Genomic DNA, 17299 nt, shown 5'->3' with positions numbered 1-17299 from the left:
TTCTATGCCTTTTCAAGAGGTTACAGCCCATATATATAGAGCTAAAGCCTACAGTAGAAAGGTGATAACTCTCCAAATAGAGAGTTATTTGGGTATAGTGTTGGTATAAATTAGCTAAAGATAGCATCACTTGCACCCTTATTCACTGTTTTTGTGCTGAAAAGATCATAAACACTAGCTTTCTACATTGTAGTATTGTCAATTGCAATTGAGCTAATTTTGGTGCATTTTGCTACAGCTTTGACGATGCTACAACATCAGATCCAGATTCAGAAAGCAGCAAAAAACGACAAGCTGATAGGGAAAGGACTGCCCAACGGGATTTACCACAATACTTGGAGGTTTTACCCAAAAGTGAGAGCTTGGTCTCCCAAGGTCCATGTTGTTACCCTAATATCTGAAGCGGGTATAAATACAAACAAGAGGAGAAGCCTCCAAGGACACACACATCAAGAAACATTCCCTTGTTCATTCTTGAAGGAATCCACCCTCACTCCAAGAAACTCTCTCTAAAAACTGTTCGAGAAAGTCAAGAGAAAACTAATTGATGGGTTATATTTAACATTGTATCAAAGCAAGAGGTCCTCTCAGTTTGAACTCATGTAATATCATTTCCTCAATTAATATGATAACCACTTGTTGGGCCTTCTACAAATTTTCAAGCCCACAAGTGAGGAGGACATAAAAAGAATTGATAAATTATTTTAAATTTACCGTCATCCATCAATTTAAGCTTTTAGTTTCAATAGTTATTTAATAGTAACAAAAATTAAAATATAAATATGAGTCAAATCATTCGTCAACATATTAAAAGGTCCGTGAAGTTATTGCTATACCACTAGCCTGCGAGGTGTGCCGAAAGCTTGGACATTACCATGGCTTAACCTATGCTTTTCAAGCAACTGCAACATGAAAGTTTTGAGCTGCAATAAAAAGTTAAGCATTTAGAAAATTAATTTGTTACATAATGAAAAGAAAATTGTAATAACACACTTGAAGCACAACAATTTTAGCCAAAAAAAAAAAGTACACAACGGGTACTTGGATTGGGGGCCATTTCTGATCATTTCACTCATAAAAAACCCCTTAGCGTTGCTAGGAAGGGTAAAAGGGGAACTTGAAAGGCAGGTTGTAGGCTGAGGGATAGAAAAGGAAGTTTACTTTAAAGTTAGTTAGAATAGGGGTAGTACGGATATGGGGGAATGTATGTATAGGACCCCTCGGTATTGGGGAGGTCAATTTTTGCTTTTTGTGTAAAGAATACAGTGTGGATATTAGGAGAGGCTTCAGCCCTCTTGAATTGGTTGGCGTTTGTAAGCCATAGGGTATTCTGTTTTGAGTATCAAGAAATAGTGAGGAAGATACCTCGCATCCATATAAGTTCATGTAATCATGTCTATATGCAAGTCCTTGATGGAAGAGTTATTTCAGGATCAAAGTTGGTTTTCAAGACCTCGTTTGGTTTTGGTATGAGGCTTGGCTTTTCCCTCGAGTTCTTAATGTATCCAGGCATTTGATAGAGCGATAAATAATACAAAGGGATACTACCCAACACAGCTTGGGTCACAGTCAATCTACCCCCTCTACATAATTGATACCTCTTCCATCTATTGAGCTTCCTTAGGATTTTGTCCTTAATAGGAATCCAAAAGACTTCAAGCTTTGGATTTCCACCCAAAGGAAGCCCTAAATACATAATGGGCAATTGTTCGGTTTTACAATTCCACTTTGTAGCTATCAATGCTACTTTTTGAAGATAAATATTAATTCCACGCAAGGAGGATCTATCCCAATTTACCTTTAGATCGGACACCCATTCAAATGCCTTAATGGTGTCGTAAAGGATCTCCAATATAGCGTCATCATATTTACAAAACAGCAAAGTATCATCTGCAAATTGTAGATGAAAAACATGACCGGAATTTCTGCCCACAATGAAACCTTCAAAGATACCTTTTTCATATAAGCGATCCAACAAACTGCTAGGCACATCACTTATTAAGAGAAAAAGAAAGGGGAGAGAGGGTCACCTTGCCTCAATCCTCTAGAAGCTGAGATCCTTCCTCTCGGCCTACCATTGATGAAAACTGAAAATTTTGTTCCTCTAATGTAACCATTAGTCCAGCTAATCCATTTCTTCTCAAACCCTTTCTTGTGAAGGACAGCAACAAGAAAATCCCAATTCACTCTATGAAAGGCTTTTCCTAAGTCAAGTTTTAATAGCCAACCACTTTTCTTCTTGACTTTACAAAAATTCACAAGTTCATTTGCAATTAACATCGAATTAAGGATCTGTCTTCCTTTGATAAGAGCACTCTGGTTCATAGAAATTGTGCTAGGAATCACCTTTTTGAGACACTCGGTGAGGACTTTAGCTAAAATTTTATAAGTGGAGGTTGAAAGACTAATAAGTCTGAAGTCCTTTACCTTTTCCACTGTATCTTAAGGCATATGAAATTCTCTTTAACACAAGCATTCACGCGGCCATTTCGAAAGAACTCAGCAAAAAATCACATGAAATCACCCTTCCAATGCTGCAAGAATTTAATGAAAAACTCCATGGTAAATCCGTCTGGTCCTGGAATCTTATTCCTTCCCATATTTTTTAAAGCAAAACAAACCTCAGCTTCCTCAAAATTTCTCTATAACCAGCTATTGTCTTGACAAGAGATAGGCCTCCAAGAGATGTCCTTTGGAGTAAATCATGAGATTCCTTCACTACAGTGCATGGCATCAAAAAAACTGATGATTTCCTTCTCAATTTCTCTTTGGTTAACAAGAGATACACCGTTTCCATCCTTAAGCTCAGAAATTTGAGCTTTCCTTTTGCGAGAATTCAAGAATCGATGAAAAGAATTACTATTTTCATCCCCTGCCTTAACCCAATGACCTTGCTTTTTTGTATCAAGTTCTACTCCTCCCTTATATACAAAGTAAGTCTATCTTCAAAGAACCTCTTCGTGCGATTTCATCTGAGGAGAGACCAGAATTTTCATCCTTAATATCCAATGCGGATATTTCAGCCACTATTTTTTCCTCTGCTTCCTTTCGTTGCTTTTAAATCTAAGCATGCATAATTTTAAGGGAAGATTTTAAGTTACGAAGCTTCGAAGATATTACAACAAACTCTGCCCAGTTGTAAGATACATCTTCTGAGAGCTTGAATTTAATTATTCAAACACAATTCTTTATCTTCCAACCAAGAATTAAAGAACCTGAAGGGAGTAGGACCCCAATGAAAATAACCAGCATCAAGAACAATGGGGAAGTGGTCAGACATTATTTGCTCTGCTCTACTTACACTGGAATTGCTAAAGAGAGTGTCCCAATCTTGCGACAAAGAATCTGTCCAATAATGAATGAGTGCTATCGTTGCCCATTTTCAACCAAGTAAATTTTCCAATAGAAAGTGGAATTTCCATCGGTTCTAATTCTTCAATTATACTAATAAACCTCCTCATTTCTTTCATTATTATACCCCCCGAAGATCTGTCTGTAACTCACCTTGTGATGTTAAAATCTCCTCTCATACACCAATATTTGTCCCTAAAGTCGGATATATTTCCTAATTTGTCCATGGATGCTTCCGACTTTTGTAATCAGTTGGACCATAGATGTTAGTTATAACAATCTCTTTTAAATAAGAGAAGGATATGGAGATTTACACTGAGTGACTGTCCTCTAGTACTTCCAGAATCTGTATTTTATTCTCATCCCAAAGGGTAAGAATTCCCCCCGATCGAAGCAGCCACCGGTATGAGAATGATGCACCCAATGCCAATAAAAAATAACCCATCCAATGGTTTTGCTTCAATGGTGGCCCACCCGACATCTTTAGAGCTCCATAAGGATTTAATAATCCTTTTGTAAACCTCCTGTAACTTTGTTTCCTTTAGCATTACCACCTTTGGATTGAGTTTCAATATCATTTTTTTAACTTTTAACATTTTTTTATAATCACAATGGCCCCGAAAATTCCAAGAAAGTCTCTTCATCAATCTTTCTTTACAGAGGAGAGGGCAATTCCAACAGAGTCAAAGATGGAAGGGATCTGAACATCTGCCGCAATATTCGAAAGGTCACCACAATAAACTGACTTGTCTTGCGCAACTGGAGAAATTAAGGGAGGATCAACAGTGTTAATGCCAAAAAGATCAGCCAACTCACCACGCAAGAAAACTTCAGCAAGATGTGTTGTACATTCCATGTGAATATCCAAAGGTGGAGGAGAATCTTGACAGCTGATGCTAATATTTAAACCTTTCTCAATAGCTTTCCAAGAGGCTATTTCTCTCGAAAACTGTGCCAAGTTCCTCACCTTAAACTATTCCCGAAAGATATCCTCCTCCCTACTACCTTTATTTATATCTAACTTACCCCTAACTAATTACCATAATGCCCCCTACGAATATACTAATAATATTCCCAAATTATCCTTAATAAAACTCCTACAAATGGTTATTTGATATCCACCCTAGTGTCCATTTCAAACCGCAGAGGGATTCCTTCGACTTTATTCGAGCCATTAATTATGGAAGTCTATCTCTTCCTGCGCAGGTATATATGTGTCAAGACTATATTTTTTGGTTACTTTATGCCAAGACTCTTTACGAACTGCCATTCAATTGTTTTTCAATTGTAGGGTCGATCTTAGCTGCTAGCAATAGCATACATTGTTCAAAGAGTTTAACCCAATTAGTGTTTAGTTGACTCTCTAATAAATATTCAGCAACTTCTATGTGGAATGCCCTTCGAAAAGCAAGCAAAGACTCTGATATAACATGGTGATATAACACAACACAGTTAAGGCAATTACGTGGAAGTTTTGGTTGGAGAGTAATTATAAAATCTTTGAAAGACATTAAATTTCTAGGATCCTATCTGTGCACTCTTTCCTTCTCTTGTGTAATTATTCTTACGCTTCCATTGCCACCAGTGGGGAAGGTTATGTGTCATCTTCAGTGGCTTGAGAAGTTCATTTTCTAGGATCCTTTTCCCTCTATTACCTTTCTATCTTTTCATCTTTTCAATGTAAAGTTGTTTCATTAAAAAAAGAAAACCAAATTATTAATAATTAAAAAATTTTAAGAAAAAAAAAACACCAAATAAATAAACATTTATTCATACTTGTTGGCTTGCATCCACAACGTCTTTCGGTGGTATTTCTTCAGTTCCAATTTCAAGAACGAACCACCTCGTATCTTCATGGACCTGTCACATATAAGGACAATGTCTTGATAAAACAATAATATACAGGTAATAGTAACATGTATTTTAAAAACTGTTTATTGTCAAACATGATGCGTGAAAAAACTGAGCAGCTTGGTCTGATAATAGTGGCCAGATTGAAATGGACGAGCCCTGTCCAAATTGTTTGGAGAACAGTTTGCCTACTCTACCAAAACTTGTATGAACTTTTCTGTGCTCCTTTCCCAAAACTTATAATAACTTCTTTCTTATTATTTTCACTCCAAGTATTTCCCAATTTATGTATTCATATAATGTGACACATCTCAATCTAGTACTCAGATTTATTTAGGGACTGAACCAAAGTAAATATCATTTTAATTATATGATTGAGCTTTTTACTACAATTTGAAGGATCTTTTTCTTTTTATGAAAAGCCAAGCTTTCATGAGAAAAATGAAAGAAAACAAAGGGGCATACCATTACCCGCCCACAAAAAGGAGCCAAACTAAAACAACAGGCTCCGATCAAACAAAATTAGACCTAGGGAGTAATTACAAAACACTTTGGCCACCAGGGCCGAAAGGGAGACGTTGAACCTTTTTTAAACAACATACCAACTTTTCACTAATGTAAGACAAGGAACAAAAATTGTTTAAAGATACAAACTTTCCGAGAGTGAATGAAAAGCAATTACAAGAAAAAGAAACATAATTAGTTAACCTGGAGTTATAAATGCTCCGAATTATAACAAATCATGCTAGGAGAGTAATTAGGTGATCTTAGTCCTCTGTAGCTAGGCTGCAAAGTATACAGCACCAAGGCCCATGTAGAAAAGAGGAATGCCTCATAATACATTCTGAAGTATTAACCTTGCCATGTTTCTTTCTTTTTTTTTTTTAACAAGATACGAACTTCTCATTAAAATAATGAAAAGGAACAAATTGTTCAAAGATACAAACTCTCGAAAGAGTGAAAATGTAAGCAAAAATACAAATAAAGTTTAAAAACTCGGAAAGTTGCGACAAAAACACCCCAATTCGAATTAATCAAATTAGGGGAATAATGTTTAAAGAAAGGAGATAAAGAACTCTAATGAGAAGCCTTGAATTCAACAATATCGAAGCGTGCTGAAGGAGGCTGCCTCTTTTCCTCAAAAATCTTCAAATTCCTTTCCTACCACAACTCATACACTTATGCCTTTACTCCATTAAGCCATTGGAGAGAAGCTTTAGGATTCAAAACAGGCCCCATCTGAAGCTGATTCAAATTATCTGCCATCTCCTTGCCGAAAACCCATGCTAGATTGAATTCTTCTAACAACAAATTCCAGCACTGTCTTGCATAAGGGCATAAGAAAAAATAGATGTACCATGCTTTCTTCATTGGACAAACAGAGTGCACAGACCGAGGGAAATAGACTGATATTTGGGAGCTTCTTTTGTAGAACATCGATCGTGTTAACCTTCCCATACATAAGAATCCAAGTAGAAGCTAACTTTCTTTGGACTTTTAGTTTTCCAAATAGCCTTAAATAAGACTTTTGGCATTGACTTTGCCATATAATAGAATCTAAACTAACATATTAACTCATTTTGGGCTGCCCGAACTCCAAAGAGAGAATAGAAGAGCTTTTGAAACCCGCAAATCAGCTCTTTGAGGCTTGCACAGAGAAGAAACAGAGAAAAGGCCCAACTTTTCCAATCCCCAACAACGAACATCAGCATTTTCTGAAATAGTAACCGAAGAAATGCAAGAAAGAAGCTCTGAAAGCTCCATGATCTCCTCATCTTTCAATGCCCTTCGAGTTACAATATTCCATGAAGAGGAGCCACTATCCCAAGCTTTCGAAACCCAAATAAGAGGAGAAGCCGAAATGCTATAAATATCAGAAAATCTATCCTTTAAGAGAGAGACACCGACCCATAAATGATGCCAGAAGAGAGTTCTACGACCATTGCCAACTTTGAAAAAAGAGGATTTCTCCACCTGAAGCCACTGTTTGTTGATATTATTCCCAGGACAACGACCCAAACCATGAAGTTTAGGTATCGCATTCCAATTAAAACGGTCAGATCCATATAAACTGGTGACCACCCTACGCCATAAAGCTTCTGTTTCCATGCTAAACCTCCATCCCCCTTTAGATTAGTCAATTTTAGAAGAAGAAAAAATATTATTGTTTTTCTTACTTGAAGAAAATAAAACCCTAGCCACTTTTTAAATAAAGGTGAGAAACTTTCCTTAAACTAAAACATAAAATCCTAATTACATAAAATATAGGAAACTATGAATTCCTATATAAAAAGGGAAAGACTAAATATTACAATAATTATCTAAAATATATAAAACCAACAAGATTAAAGAGCATTGTTGCGCTTAAGAACACAACCAATGCCTAAACCCTCTGCTTCCCACGGGAGGGAGGTAATATCCCATCTCACCAAATGTCTCAAAGATCCTTTCGAAGAATCACCCCACAAAAAGGAACGCATCTTTTGCTCAATTTGTTTACCAACTCTCATTGGGACTTGAAAAATAGATAAGTAATAAAGGGGAATGCTCCCAAATACATATTGACATAAAGTCGCTCTTCCACCTTTTGATAAGTGATACTTTTTCCAACGATCAAGTTTCTTAGAAATTTTTTCTTGAATTGGAGCCCAAAAAGAATCCAATTTAGGATTTCCTCCTAAAGGCAAACCCAAATACAAAATAGGAAGCAGTGTTTTCGAGGCACACCCAGGCGAGCGCCTCAGGCGAAAGGCGAGGCGATTTTGCCTGAGAGCACCTTAAATGGTGTCAAGGCGAGCGCCTTCAACTGGGTGCTCGCCTTGGTGCACCTCCCTGCGCCTAGGCGCGCCCTCGCCTTATGACAAGGCAAGGCCTCGTTGAAGCAAGGCGTTTCACCCTGCTTTTTTTTTTTCTTTTTATCTTAAAAACCCACGAAAAGCAACCCTGAAAATTGAATACCCACAACCAAAAATCAAAATACCCACACCCGAAAGGCTTTTTCCTTCGCTGTGTCCACCACTTTCGTCCTTGTATTATAAGTTTTTCAATTCTTCCTATGTTTGCTTCAATTCTTCTTCAATTTTTCTTCGTCAATTCTTTAATTGAGAAAAGAACCAAACAATAGAAGAATTAAAATTTAAGAAAGAAAAAATCCAAACAATAGAACAGTAGAAGACAAAGAAGAAAAGTTGGAAAACAATAATGTGTCCTCTCTCCTTTTCTTTTTTTTACATTTCCAAGCCACTCTCCTTTTCTTTTTTTATATTTCCCAGCCACACTAAACAAGTGCTAGTGCTAGAAAATACACACCTGCGATAAAATTGCCATATGGTGGCAACACTTCCCAATGACAATAAGCACTCCCTACTTTAATGCATGGTTTAATTTAAATACAAATGTTTTTATATCTTTCTATTTAACCACCGTCTACTAATTTTTTTTTTTAAGAATTTATATTTTTAATTTTTCTTAAATATTTGAACTTAAAGTTTTTAATTTTTCTTAATTATTTAAGTTAAAACTTTATTTGCACATTAAATGGTTGTACAAATATTTGCATCTAGAGTATTTTATTTTTTACCAAAATTACTATAGATAATATTTATTTATTATTTTATTAAGTGCGCCTCGCTTCAGTTGGGCGTCGCCTTTTTATCGCCTCTCGCCTCAAGGCAATCAAAGGACTTGTCGCCTTGAGGTGCGCCTTGCGCCTCGAAAACACTGATAGGAAGACGTTCAGCTTTGCAACAAAAAGAATTTGCAGCCTGCACAACCCTTTGGTCTTCCATATTTATGCCACTCAAAGATGATTTTTCCCAGTTAACTTTAAGGCCGAACAACCACTCAAAGGCCTTAATGGCTTCAAATAGGATCTTGAGCATCTCATCGTCATCTTTACAAAACAATAATGTGTCATCAGCAAATTGCAAGTGGGAGATGTGAATTGAATCCCTTCCCACTACAAAACCTTCGAACACTTCTTTTTGGTGAATGTTGTCCATGAAACTACTAAACACATCGCTTATCAATAAGAATAGGAAAGGAGAAAGGGGATCTCCTTGCCTCAACCCTCTTGAAGCCTTAATTCTCCCTCTTGGTCTCCCATTAATGAAAACCGAAAAGTTATTGCCTCTAATACAACCGTTTATCCATTTAATCCACTTTTTGCCAAAGCCTAACTTCTGAAATAAGGGTCCAATCAACTTTATAAAATGCTTTTTCCATATCGAGTTTCAAAATCCACCCTTTCTTCTTTCTACCCCTATAATCATTCACCACTTCATTTGCAATAAGAATAGGATCAAGAATCGGCCTTCCACATAAAAAAGCACTCTGATTACTAGAGATGGTAGAAGAGATAACCTTATTAAGCCTCTCTGCTAGCACTTTTGCCAGAATCTTATAAGTAGTGGTCGTAAGGCTAATGGGACGAAAGTCTTTTACTTTCTCCACTTTGTCTTTTTTCGGAACAAGACATATAAAAGTCTCCTCAATACACGAGTTCAGTTTGCCATTATCATAAAATTCAGCAAAGAATCTTGCAAAATCAGCCTTAAAGAACTTCCAGAATTTAATGAAAAACTCTACTGTAAAGCCATCGGGCCCCGGGGCCTTATTCTTGCCAAGGACTTTTAAAGCTTCCCAGATTTCTCCTACCTCGAAGTGTCTTTCTAACCAAACACTATTCTGAGCAGAAATAGGTCTCCAATCGAAGCCAATTGGTAAAAATCGCTACTGACCATCCTCTCTGTAAAGAATTTCAAAGTACTGCACAATTTCCATCTCAATATCACTCAAATTCACAAGAGAATTCCCTACAGAATCTTGCATCTAAAAAATTAGAGCTTTTCTCCTTTTTGCTGCCAAGAATCTATGAAAGAATTTGCTATTTTCATCTCCTTCAGCCAACCACCTGATTTTACTTTTTTCGAGAAGATATTATTCCTCTCAAATATAAAGATCAAGCAGATTCTGTTTTAAGGAACATCTCTTCCCCACTTCCTCGATTTCTAACCCCGACTCCTCCTCTTTCCCATCCAGCAAAGAAATTTCTTCAATAAGTTTAGCTTCTGCAACCTTATCCTTCTTTTTATTTTGATTGTGCCATTGCTTCAGAGCAATCTTCAGATTTTTAAGCTTAGCAGAAATAAGATAACCTGCCCACCCATAGGATCTATCCTCCGAAAGCTTGGATTCAATTAAACTGATACAGTCCTTATCTTTCAGCGGACTTTCAGCCAGGGATTAAAGAATCTGAAAGGGCAACCCAAACAAATTCTCCTGAGTCCAGAAAAATAGGATAGTGATCCGATGTAATACGATCACCTCTATATACACGAGAGTTATGAAAGAGGGAGTCTCATTCTAAAGAAACAAAAAATCTGTCTAGTAATGAATGTGTACTGTTATTTCTCATCTTTGACCATGTATACCGGCCATTGGATAAGGGAATTTCCTGGATTTCAAGCTCTTCAATGATTTTATTAAATTTCCTCATTGCCTTCCACCCGAAGACCGATCAGAAGCCCATCTTGAATCATTTCTTACAAAACCTTGTGAGGTGCTGCATCAAATTGGTATCAAAGCACCCAAATTTCTAGGCACTCAATGGCGAGGAAGAAACTAGTAGTGGGAGATCCTTCCCTAGCCAGAAAAGAAACGGAGCAAATTTCAGTCCTCTCACCACGATCATCGACCATACGCTTGCAGTTGGTCGAAGGTGATGTGAAAACCATCCAAAAGGATGTGAGTGAGATTAAACAAATCCGAAATCATCCATGGTTAGTTGGAGAACTTGAGTCTTCAACGAAATCCTACAAGATCCATCCAATCAAGAACCAAGAGGAGTTGATCATCAAAGCAGCTACCATAAAGAACAGCACCTTGTGCAGCCTAGAAGGTACAATGATTATGTGCTTGAACCAAGAAGGCTCCAAGAACCGCGAGCTGTCCGGCAAGACCTCAACCAAAATCTTGGAGTCTGTACGCCAAGAAGGTACCAAGAAGGTTCAAGCAACAATGTTGGAGTTTGTACGAATTTTAACAAATTAGTTTCATACAAGACAGGTATTTTGCCACCAAACTCCAAACAACAGCCGTGAAAATTTTTTTTCTTCTTTTACAAAACTCCCAACAACTAGAGAAAAAAACCCAAGTGATACCTTAACCAAGATGAGAAAATTTTGCCACCAAGAGAGTGAAGACACTTCAAATGATTTCATAAGACCAACAGAACTTTCAAAGGATGCTAAGAGGTAACTCAAATTTTCCTCAAGTTGATGCCTTCGATGTTGATTTCAGAAATTGTGGAATCCAAAACTCTTCTCAGATTAAGGCAATTGAACAAGAGGATGACTTTTTTCTTAAGTTTGACAATTATCTTGATGGAGAAGAAGAGGTAGATAAAGAATTGATAGGAAGAGATGATGATTCTACTTTTTCTTTGGCTACATTGTTCTTTGAAGTTGAAATGCAAGATGTCAACGGGCACAAGAATCAACAAGAATCTTTATTGAGATGTTTGAGTCAAGAATTGTCAAGATGAGCTAATGAAAAGGGAGAATCTTTTACTGGCTTCTGATTTTTTCCAAAGAAAACTCCCTCGGATAAGTTCAAATAACATAGAAGATGAATTTCTTTTGAGTTTTGCTGATTATGTTGATGAAGGAGATGAAATTCTATGGACCGACATCCATTTCAGATTTGGATATTTTTTTTACTAAACAAGAAGAATTAATTGCCCAGAAAATTATTTGCAAATATTTCGGCATTATTTATGTGGAAGAAATTTTTGGTCCACAATTAAATTCCGTATGTGATTTTGCACTCAATTGGATGCTTCACACACTGCTTTATTGGTGCTTTGACGAATTGAAGATAATATTTTCAGTTAAAGTATATTTGAATCACAAAAAGAAGAAAGATTCAGTTTTGAAAGCTTGCTTGCTTTCTCCGTTGACTTCTTTGTAGCAGCATAACTCAAAGACGAGTTGTTTTATTTGGGTCGGGGAAATTGATGTAGTTATAGTTCCCTCTTTGCCTGCGTTTGTCTTTTATCAGTCATAAGCATGTGGCTAATAGGTTGTGATTCTTTTAAGTTTTCCTTTTACTGCCAAGAACTATAAGTTACTGCTAACTCAGAATCCTCTACATATAGGCTTCTCATTCATTAATAAGAGGTAGATTGAATCATTTCCTCAAAAACCTTGTGAGGTGCTGCATCAGTTTTCAGATGAAGGATTGAATGATCGCTCTAGTAGAAGGTGAAATTTAGCGTTCTGGCATGAGTTTGAAAGTAATCTTCCTATTTAGTCAAGTTAGTTTAAAAAAAATCTGTAAGGAATTGCTTCCGCTAATAATTTTAGTTTGTTAAAATTTCTTTGAACATTAAGCTTCCTCATTATTGTTAATCTGACCGTATTGGAAAATTCGGGTGGTTACATAAAACAAAGCTAGTCCTCACCTATGTGAACAAACCTCAAACAAATTTGAAAAGAAATAATAATAAAACCAATGGATTAAAAATATTTGAAAAGTTGTAGTAGTATGAACAACATTTATGATAATGAACTAAAATCACCAACATGTGAACATTAACCTTTTTGACGGCTGCCTCCAGAAGTTCTTTCGGACATACAAGGTCAACAGGATCAGAAACAACACCAAGAGGATGTCCTAGGGATTCTCGGGTTTTCAACCACAGTTGTGCACACTGACGAGCTAAACTGATGGAAGTCGTTTTAGCACATAAATAAAACAAAACAAATTACTTGAGCGAAATATAATGAAAATTGCAACTGAAAAGAAGAGTTTCAAACCCAACGTCTTTCCAAAATCAAATTTTAAGACTAGGAGTAATACCAAGAGATGTAAATAAAAACGGACATTTGTGTGGTCTACTCGCTATCAAAGGGGTACACCCTAACTAAGTAGGAATTTTGCCATATCCAGGGAACCAAAGAGGTAACAGTAAAAAGAAAGCATAGAGAAAAATATAAAAGAAAAAATTACAGCCTAGAGGGACTATTCAAAATAGATCAGAATAATAAAAAGTAATTAGTTGATAAATAACTTGTGGTATTTTGATATGCCAAAATATAACTCGTGTTGTTTTACAAGATAACATTTGTCAAAATTAATAATTTTAGATCATAATAAAATATTATAGGGTAAAATACACTTTTAGTCCTTGAGTTTGAGGATAAGAGTCTATTTGGTCCCTAAGCTTCAAAAATTGACAATTTGGTCACCGACCTTTAGAAAATTGTTTTAAATAGTCCCTGAAGTTTAGAAAATTGTTTTAAATAGTCCCTGAAGTTTATTTGACCGTTAGTTGACTAACGGAATAATGACTTGGAATAATTGAGTTGACCGTTAGTTTACCCAATATTATATTATTATGTTATTTTATTTTATTTAAATAAAACCAAAGTTAGTGTGTTTGTGTATATATATATATATTTGTTCCATAACAGGTTCGTGACTTGGTTTCACAATAACTTCTTCGTCGCTGGTTCTAAGGCTTCAAAGGTAATTTAGACATCTTTTGGTCTGGGTAAGATCTGGTCGGTTGGTCTGGTTTGCATCATCCGGTTCACCTTGGTTCTCTCCGATTCGATTGTTCCGGTCCAGTTTGGTTTTGATCTGATTCATCCTTTGTTTTTGGTTCAATTCATATCAGTTTCTTCAGTTCAGTTTATGCCTTTTCTAGTCCTATTCGATTCACTTTCAGTACTGTTTTTTCTTCCCTCCTATTTGGTACTTCTAACTTTAGTTTTCTGCGTGGGTCTTCATTTTGAGTGGTTCTTTATCAGCATTAATGTTGCAACCCACCAAAAAGTTGGACACAAACGTTGTACCTGAATTATTGATTCTGGTGCAACTGACCAAATGACAAATAGTAGCTGCCATTTTATCTCTTATAGTCTTTGTCCGAGCAATAAGAAAGTTTTTACAGCAGATGGTACCTTAATAACAATGACTGGGCAAGGGGACATATCAAGACAAATTCACACATTACTCTAAAGAATGTGCTTCATATACCACGTTTAACTATTTACTTGATCTCAGTAAAGAATTTAAGCAAATATCTAGGATGCAGAGTAATTTTTTCTAATTCTTCTTGTATTTTTAACACAACTATGCACCTACCGAACAACCGTGGGCAGATATTCTCAACAAGCATTTACCAAGACCTAATTTTGAAGATCTGAATAACAAGTTGGGATTGTATGATATATACAACCCATCTGCATTCTGCATACGCCTTCTCTAGACATACTTGAGCACATCCATATGGTGTGATAGGTGATGCACCATCCTCCTTGGTCGCATCACGGCACTTCTCTCTCGGCCCTCGTCATGGCCCGATGGGCGACATATGCTTGTCGCTGACACTTGCACACTACGTGGGCGTCACAACCGACTCTCTACTAGTATGGTTGTGACACCTTGCGCCTCGAAAACACTGGGATGAGCTTCTTAATCTTCAGTCTTTTTTTATCCTTACTCAGACCTCTAATGTTCCATGAAATCAACTTCATTGTGAACCGGAGATAGGGACTAGATTAATACATGCTTCTTTAAAGAACGGAGGGAATGATGCTATCTCTTCAACTCCGTTTGCCTCACAAAATAGCTTTGTAAATCTTCCTCCACCGATTGTTCACATAACACTTCGTTTGGACTTTCGAAGGAATTTGTAATCGATGAAGATTCCGGACTGCTAATACTAAATTCTGAATCAAAATCTTCTCCAAGAGAAGCCTTAGGAGAAGAAGGTGAAGAGGCTGGAATTTTAGAGTGTTGATAACACCCTGTGATAAGGAAGGAGGTAAAAAGTCATTAAAACGGACAGAAGGATCCGATGCTTTTTTGGAAGAGCGCTTCCTCTTTCTTCATTTAATGCCTTTATTGAGTCTGTCTTTATTCCTTCAGTTATGGCATAATTTTCAACCGGTACAGTGTCTAGGGAATTATTTCCTTTTTCCTCATTGAATGCCTCCAATAAATTTGTTTTCATTCCCTCAACCGAGACTAATTTCTCAATGTCTTTATTAGCCGCCAATTTCTCTTTATTTCTTGAATAAAAAAGCAGAAAATTGGCCACCCAACCGTTTACCTTCCTTTCTACAACTGGAAATGAAGAGCCCTTAATTTGCCTTGGGAGATCAACTGAAGTCTTCTTAAAACTTGAGTCGCATGAAGCCCTGCCAGTAATTCCCACCCTAATAGGTGAGTCCGACTTTTGCTCTCCCCCTTTTGAACCTTCAATATAAATATCCAACTGTCCGAGAGGGGGTGATGGCTGGCAAACCACTTTAGGTAAATCAACCGTTTCAAGTATGTCCTGATCTTGAAAATACTGTTTCATGTTGGAATAATATCGAAACCATCCGGAAGGTATCTTTGAATACCCATAACCATTTGAAATCTAGCTAAATCCAACGGGTTAGATGAATTCTTAAGATCAAACAATGACCCCATTGAAATCGAATAATTAGGTGGATTACAATCCTAAATACAAACTGTAAAAGGACCAAGAACCTTATGACTTATGTTCACAAATGCAGGTAGAAAACCACATCTATTCAGTGCAACTTGGATAAAAGCTTCTGAGGCATCCAAAATATTCAGTGTCTTTGTTGAGATTCCGATTAACCCTCCACAATATTTTCCAATTGCTTCAAAGCATTCCCAATCCCAGAGAAACAGAGGAAAATCATGGATCTTAATCCAACCGCCATAACTTCTTATAAACTCCAATCTACAGTGTCTCTCTTGATTCCATAGTTCAATCTTGATTCTGAATTCACCCACAGAAACCCAATTACTAGATAACTATGTTGGATTTAACAATCTAAAATTGATAAACTTAAGTAGAGCTTTGTCTGCCATAAACGGGTTAAGCACGCAGGGCTGGGAATACTTCCCTTTCAGAGCCATAGCTATTTTAGACCATTCATCGTGAACACAACACTTCGAAACAACCATTAATTTGTTCCACTCCAAGTGAATTACCTCTTTTTCCTTTTGAATCTGGTGCTCAGATGCCATCTTTTGGTTTTTGCGATGCAGACCAGAAGAAATTGGCTCAGAGAATTGACTCCCTTTGGGGATAGACTCAGCACTCACATAATCAGATGAAAAATCTTCTTTTCGTTTAACTACCTCTTCAGGTAAAGGAGGATTGCGCGCTTCCTTCAACCAAATATCTTTTTTAACTGGAGCAATAACCTCTTCAACTTTTGATTTTCTAATATTCACCGCTTCCATCATCTGTTTTTCCGCATTTCTTACCAAAAAATTCCTTAGCATAGACCAAAAATCCTTCCACCCCAACTTATCAGAACAAGCCGGAATCAAAATAAGTTGACAACCTCCAATAAACGGCCATAGGGTCCAGGAAACATACCACCAATTTTTAATTCTCAGCTTGTGAATTTGACAGATTCCAGGAAGCATACCACCAATTCTTAATTCTCAGCTTGTGAATTTGACAGGTTCCATGTATATAACGTTCCTTAAAGAAAAAAAGGCTGAGATTGATTTCTGAGTAAGCACTGCCATATAACTTTCGAACCAAAGAAACTGTGACGGATGAAGCGATAATGCTTCCTTTCTGATGACATCCTCGATCCAAATATAGTCTTTTTCTGCCCACGTACAAAAGTACTTTCCTTCAATACGACAACTACTCACTTCCATTGAACTTTATTTCTGAAGGCCCCAGACTCTTGCGCCGAAGAGGATGAGGGAAGGGGGAAGGGGTAAGAGAAGGAGGAGGATGGAGGAGGGAAGGATGGGAGAAGGAGGAGGAAGGGGATCGGAAAAGGGAGGGAGAAGGGAGGACAGAGGAGAGAGGAGAGAGCTCCAGAACCGCTTGCTGTTAACTACTTCTAGAAGGCAACGGGAAGGAGGAAAACAAGGAAAGCAGAAGGCTATGGCTGGAAAAACTCACCGTAAAGGGGCACCGGAGAGGGGGAAGCTATGCAATGGAGGGAGGAGGATGAGAGAGGAGAGAGCATTTTCCGGGGGGAAGTTGCTTAATACACACCTATTTATAACACTATAATTCCTAAACATAATAGGAATAGGA

The 17299-nt window shown here is 37.1% G+C and overlaps 1 protein-coding gene across 4 annotated transcripts in view; it reads right to left on the bottom strand.

Moving 5' to 3' along the window:
* Window positions 1-17299, bottom strand: part of EDD1 (glycine-tRNA ligase) — an 81238-nt gene that overhangs the window by 51413 nt on the left and 12526 nt on the right. For all 4 annotated transcript variants that reach the window (XM_022301279.2, XM_088126395.1, XM_022301281.2 and 1 more), the window contains 3 exons: window positions 12800-12926; window positions 5128-5211; window positions 837-923 (listed from right to left, as the gene is read on the bottom strand). In XM_022301279.2, the coding sequence (XP_022156971.1) occupies window positions 837-923; window positions 5128-5211; window positions 12800-12926 (298 nt within the window). The remainder of the gene's footprint in view (window positions 1-836; window positions 924-5127; window positions 5212-12799; window positions 12927-17299) is intronic.

The sequence above is a fragment of the Momordica charantia genome (genome assembly GCF_013281855.1).
Source record: "Momordica charantia cultivar OHB3-1 chromosome 7 unlocalized genomic scaffold, Mcharantia_2.0 BLBB01000007.1, whole genome shotgun sequence".
Lineage (NCBI taxonomy): Eukaryota > Viridiplantae > Streptophyta > Magnoliopsida > Cucurbitales > Cucurbitaceae > Momordica > Momordica charantia.
Note: the sequence above shows the minus strand (reverse complement) of the source record. Positions and strands in the feature narration are given on the sequence as shown.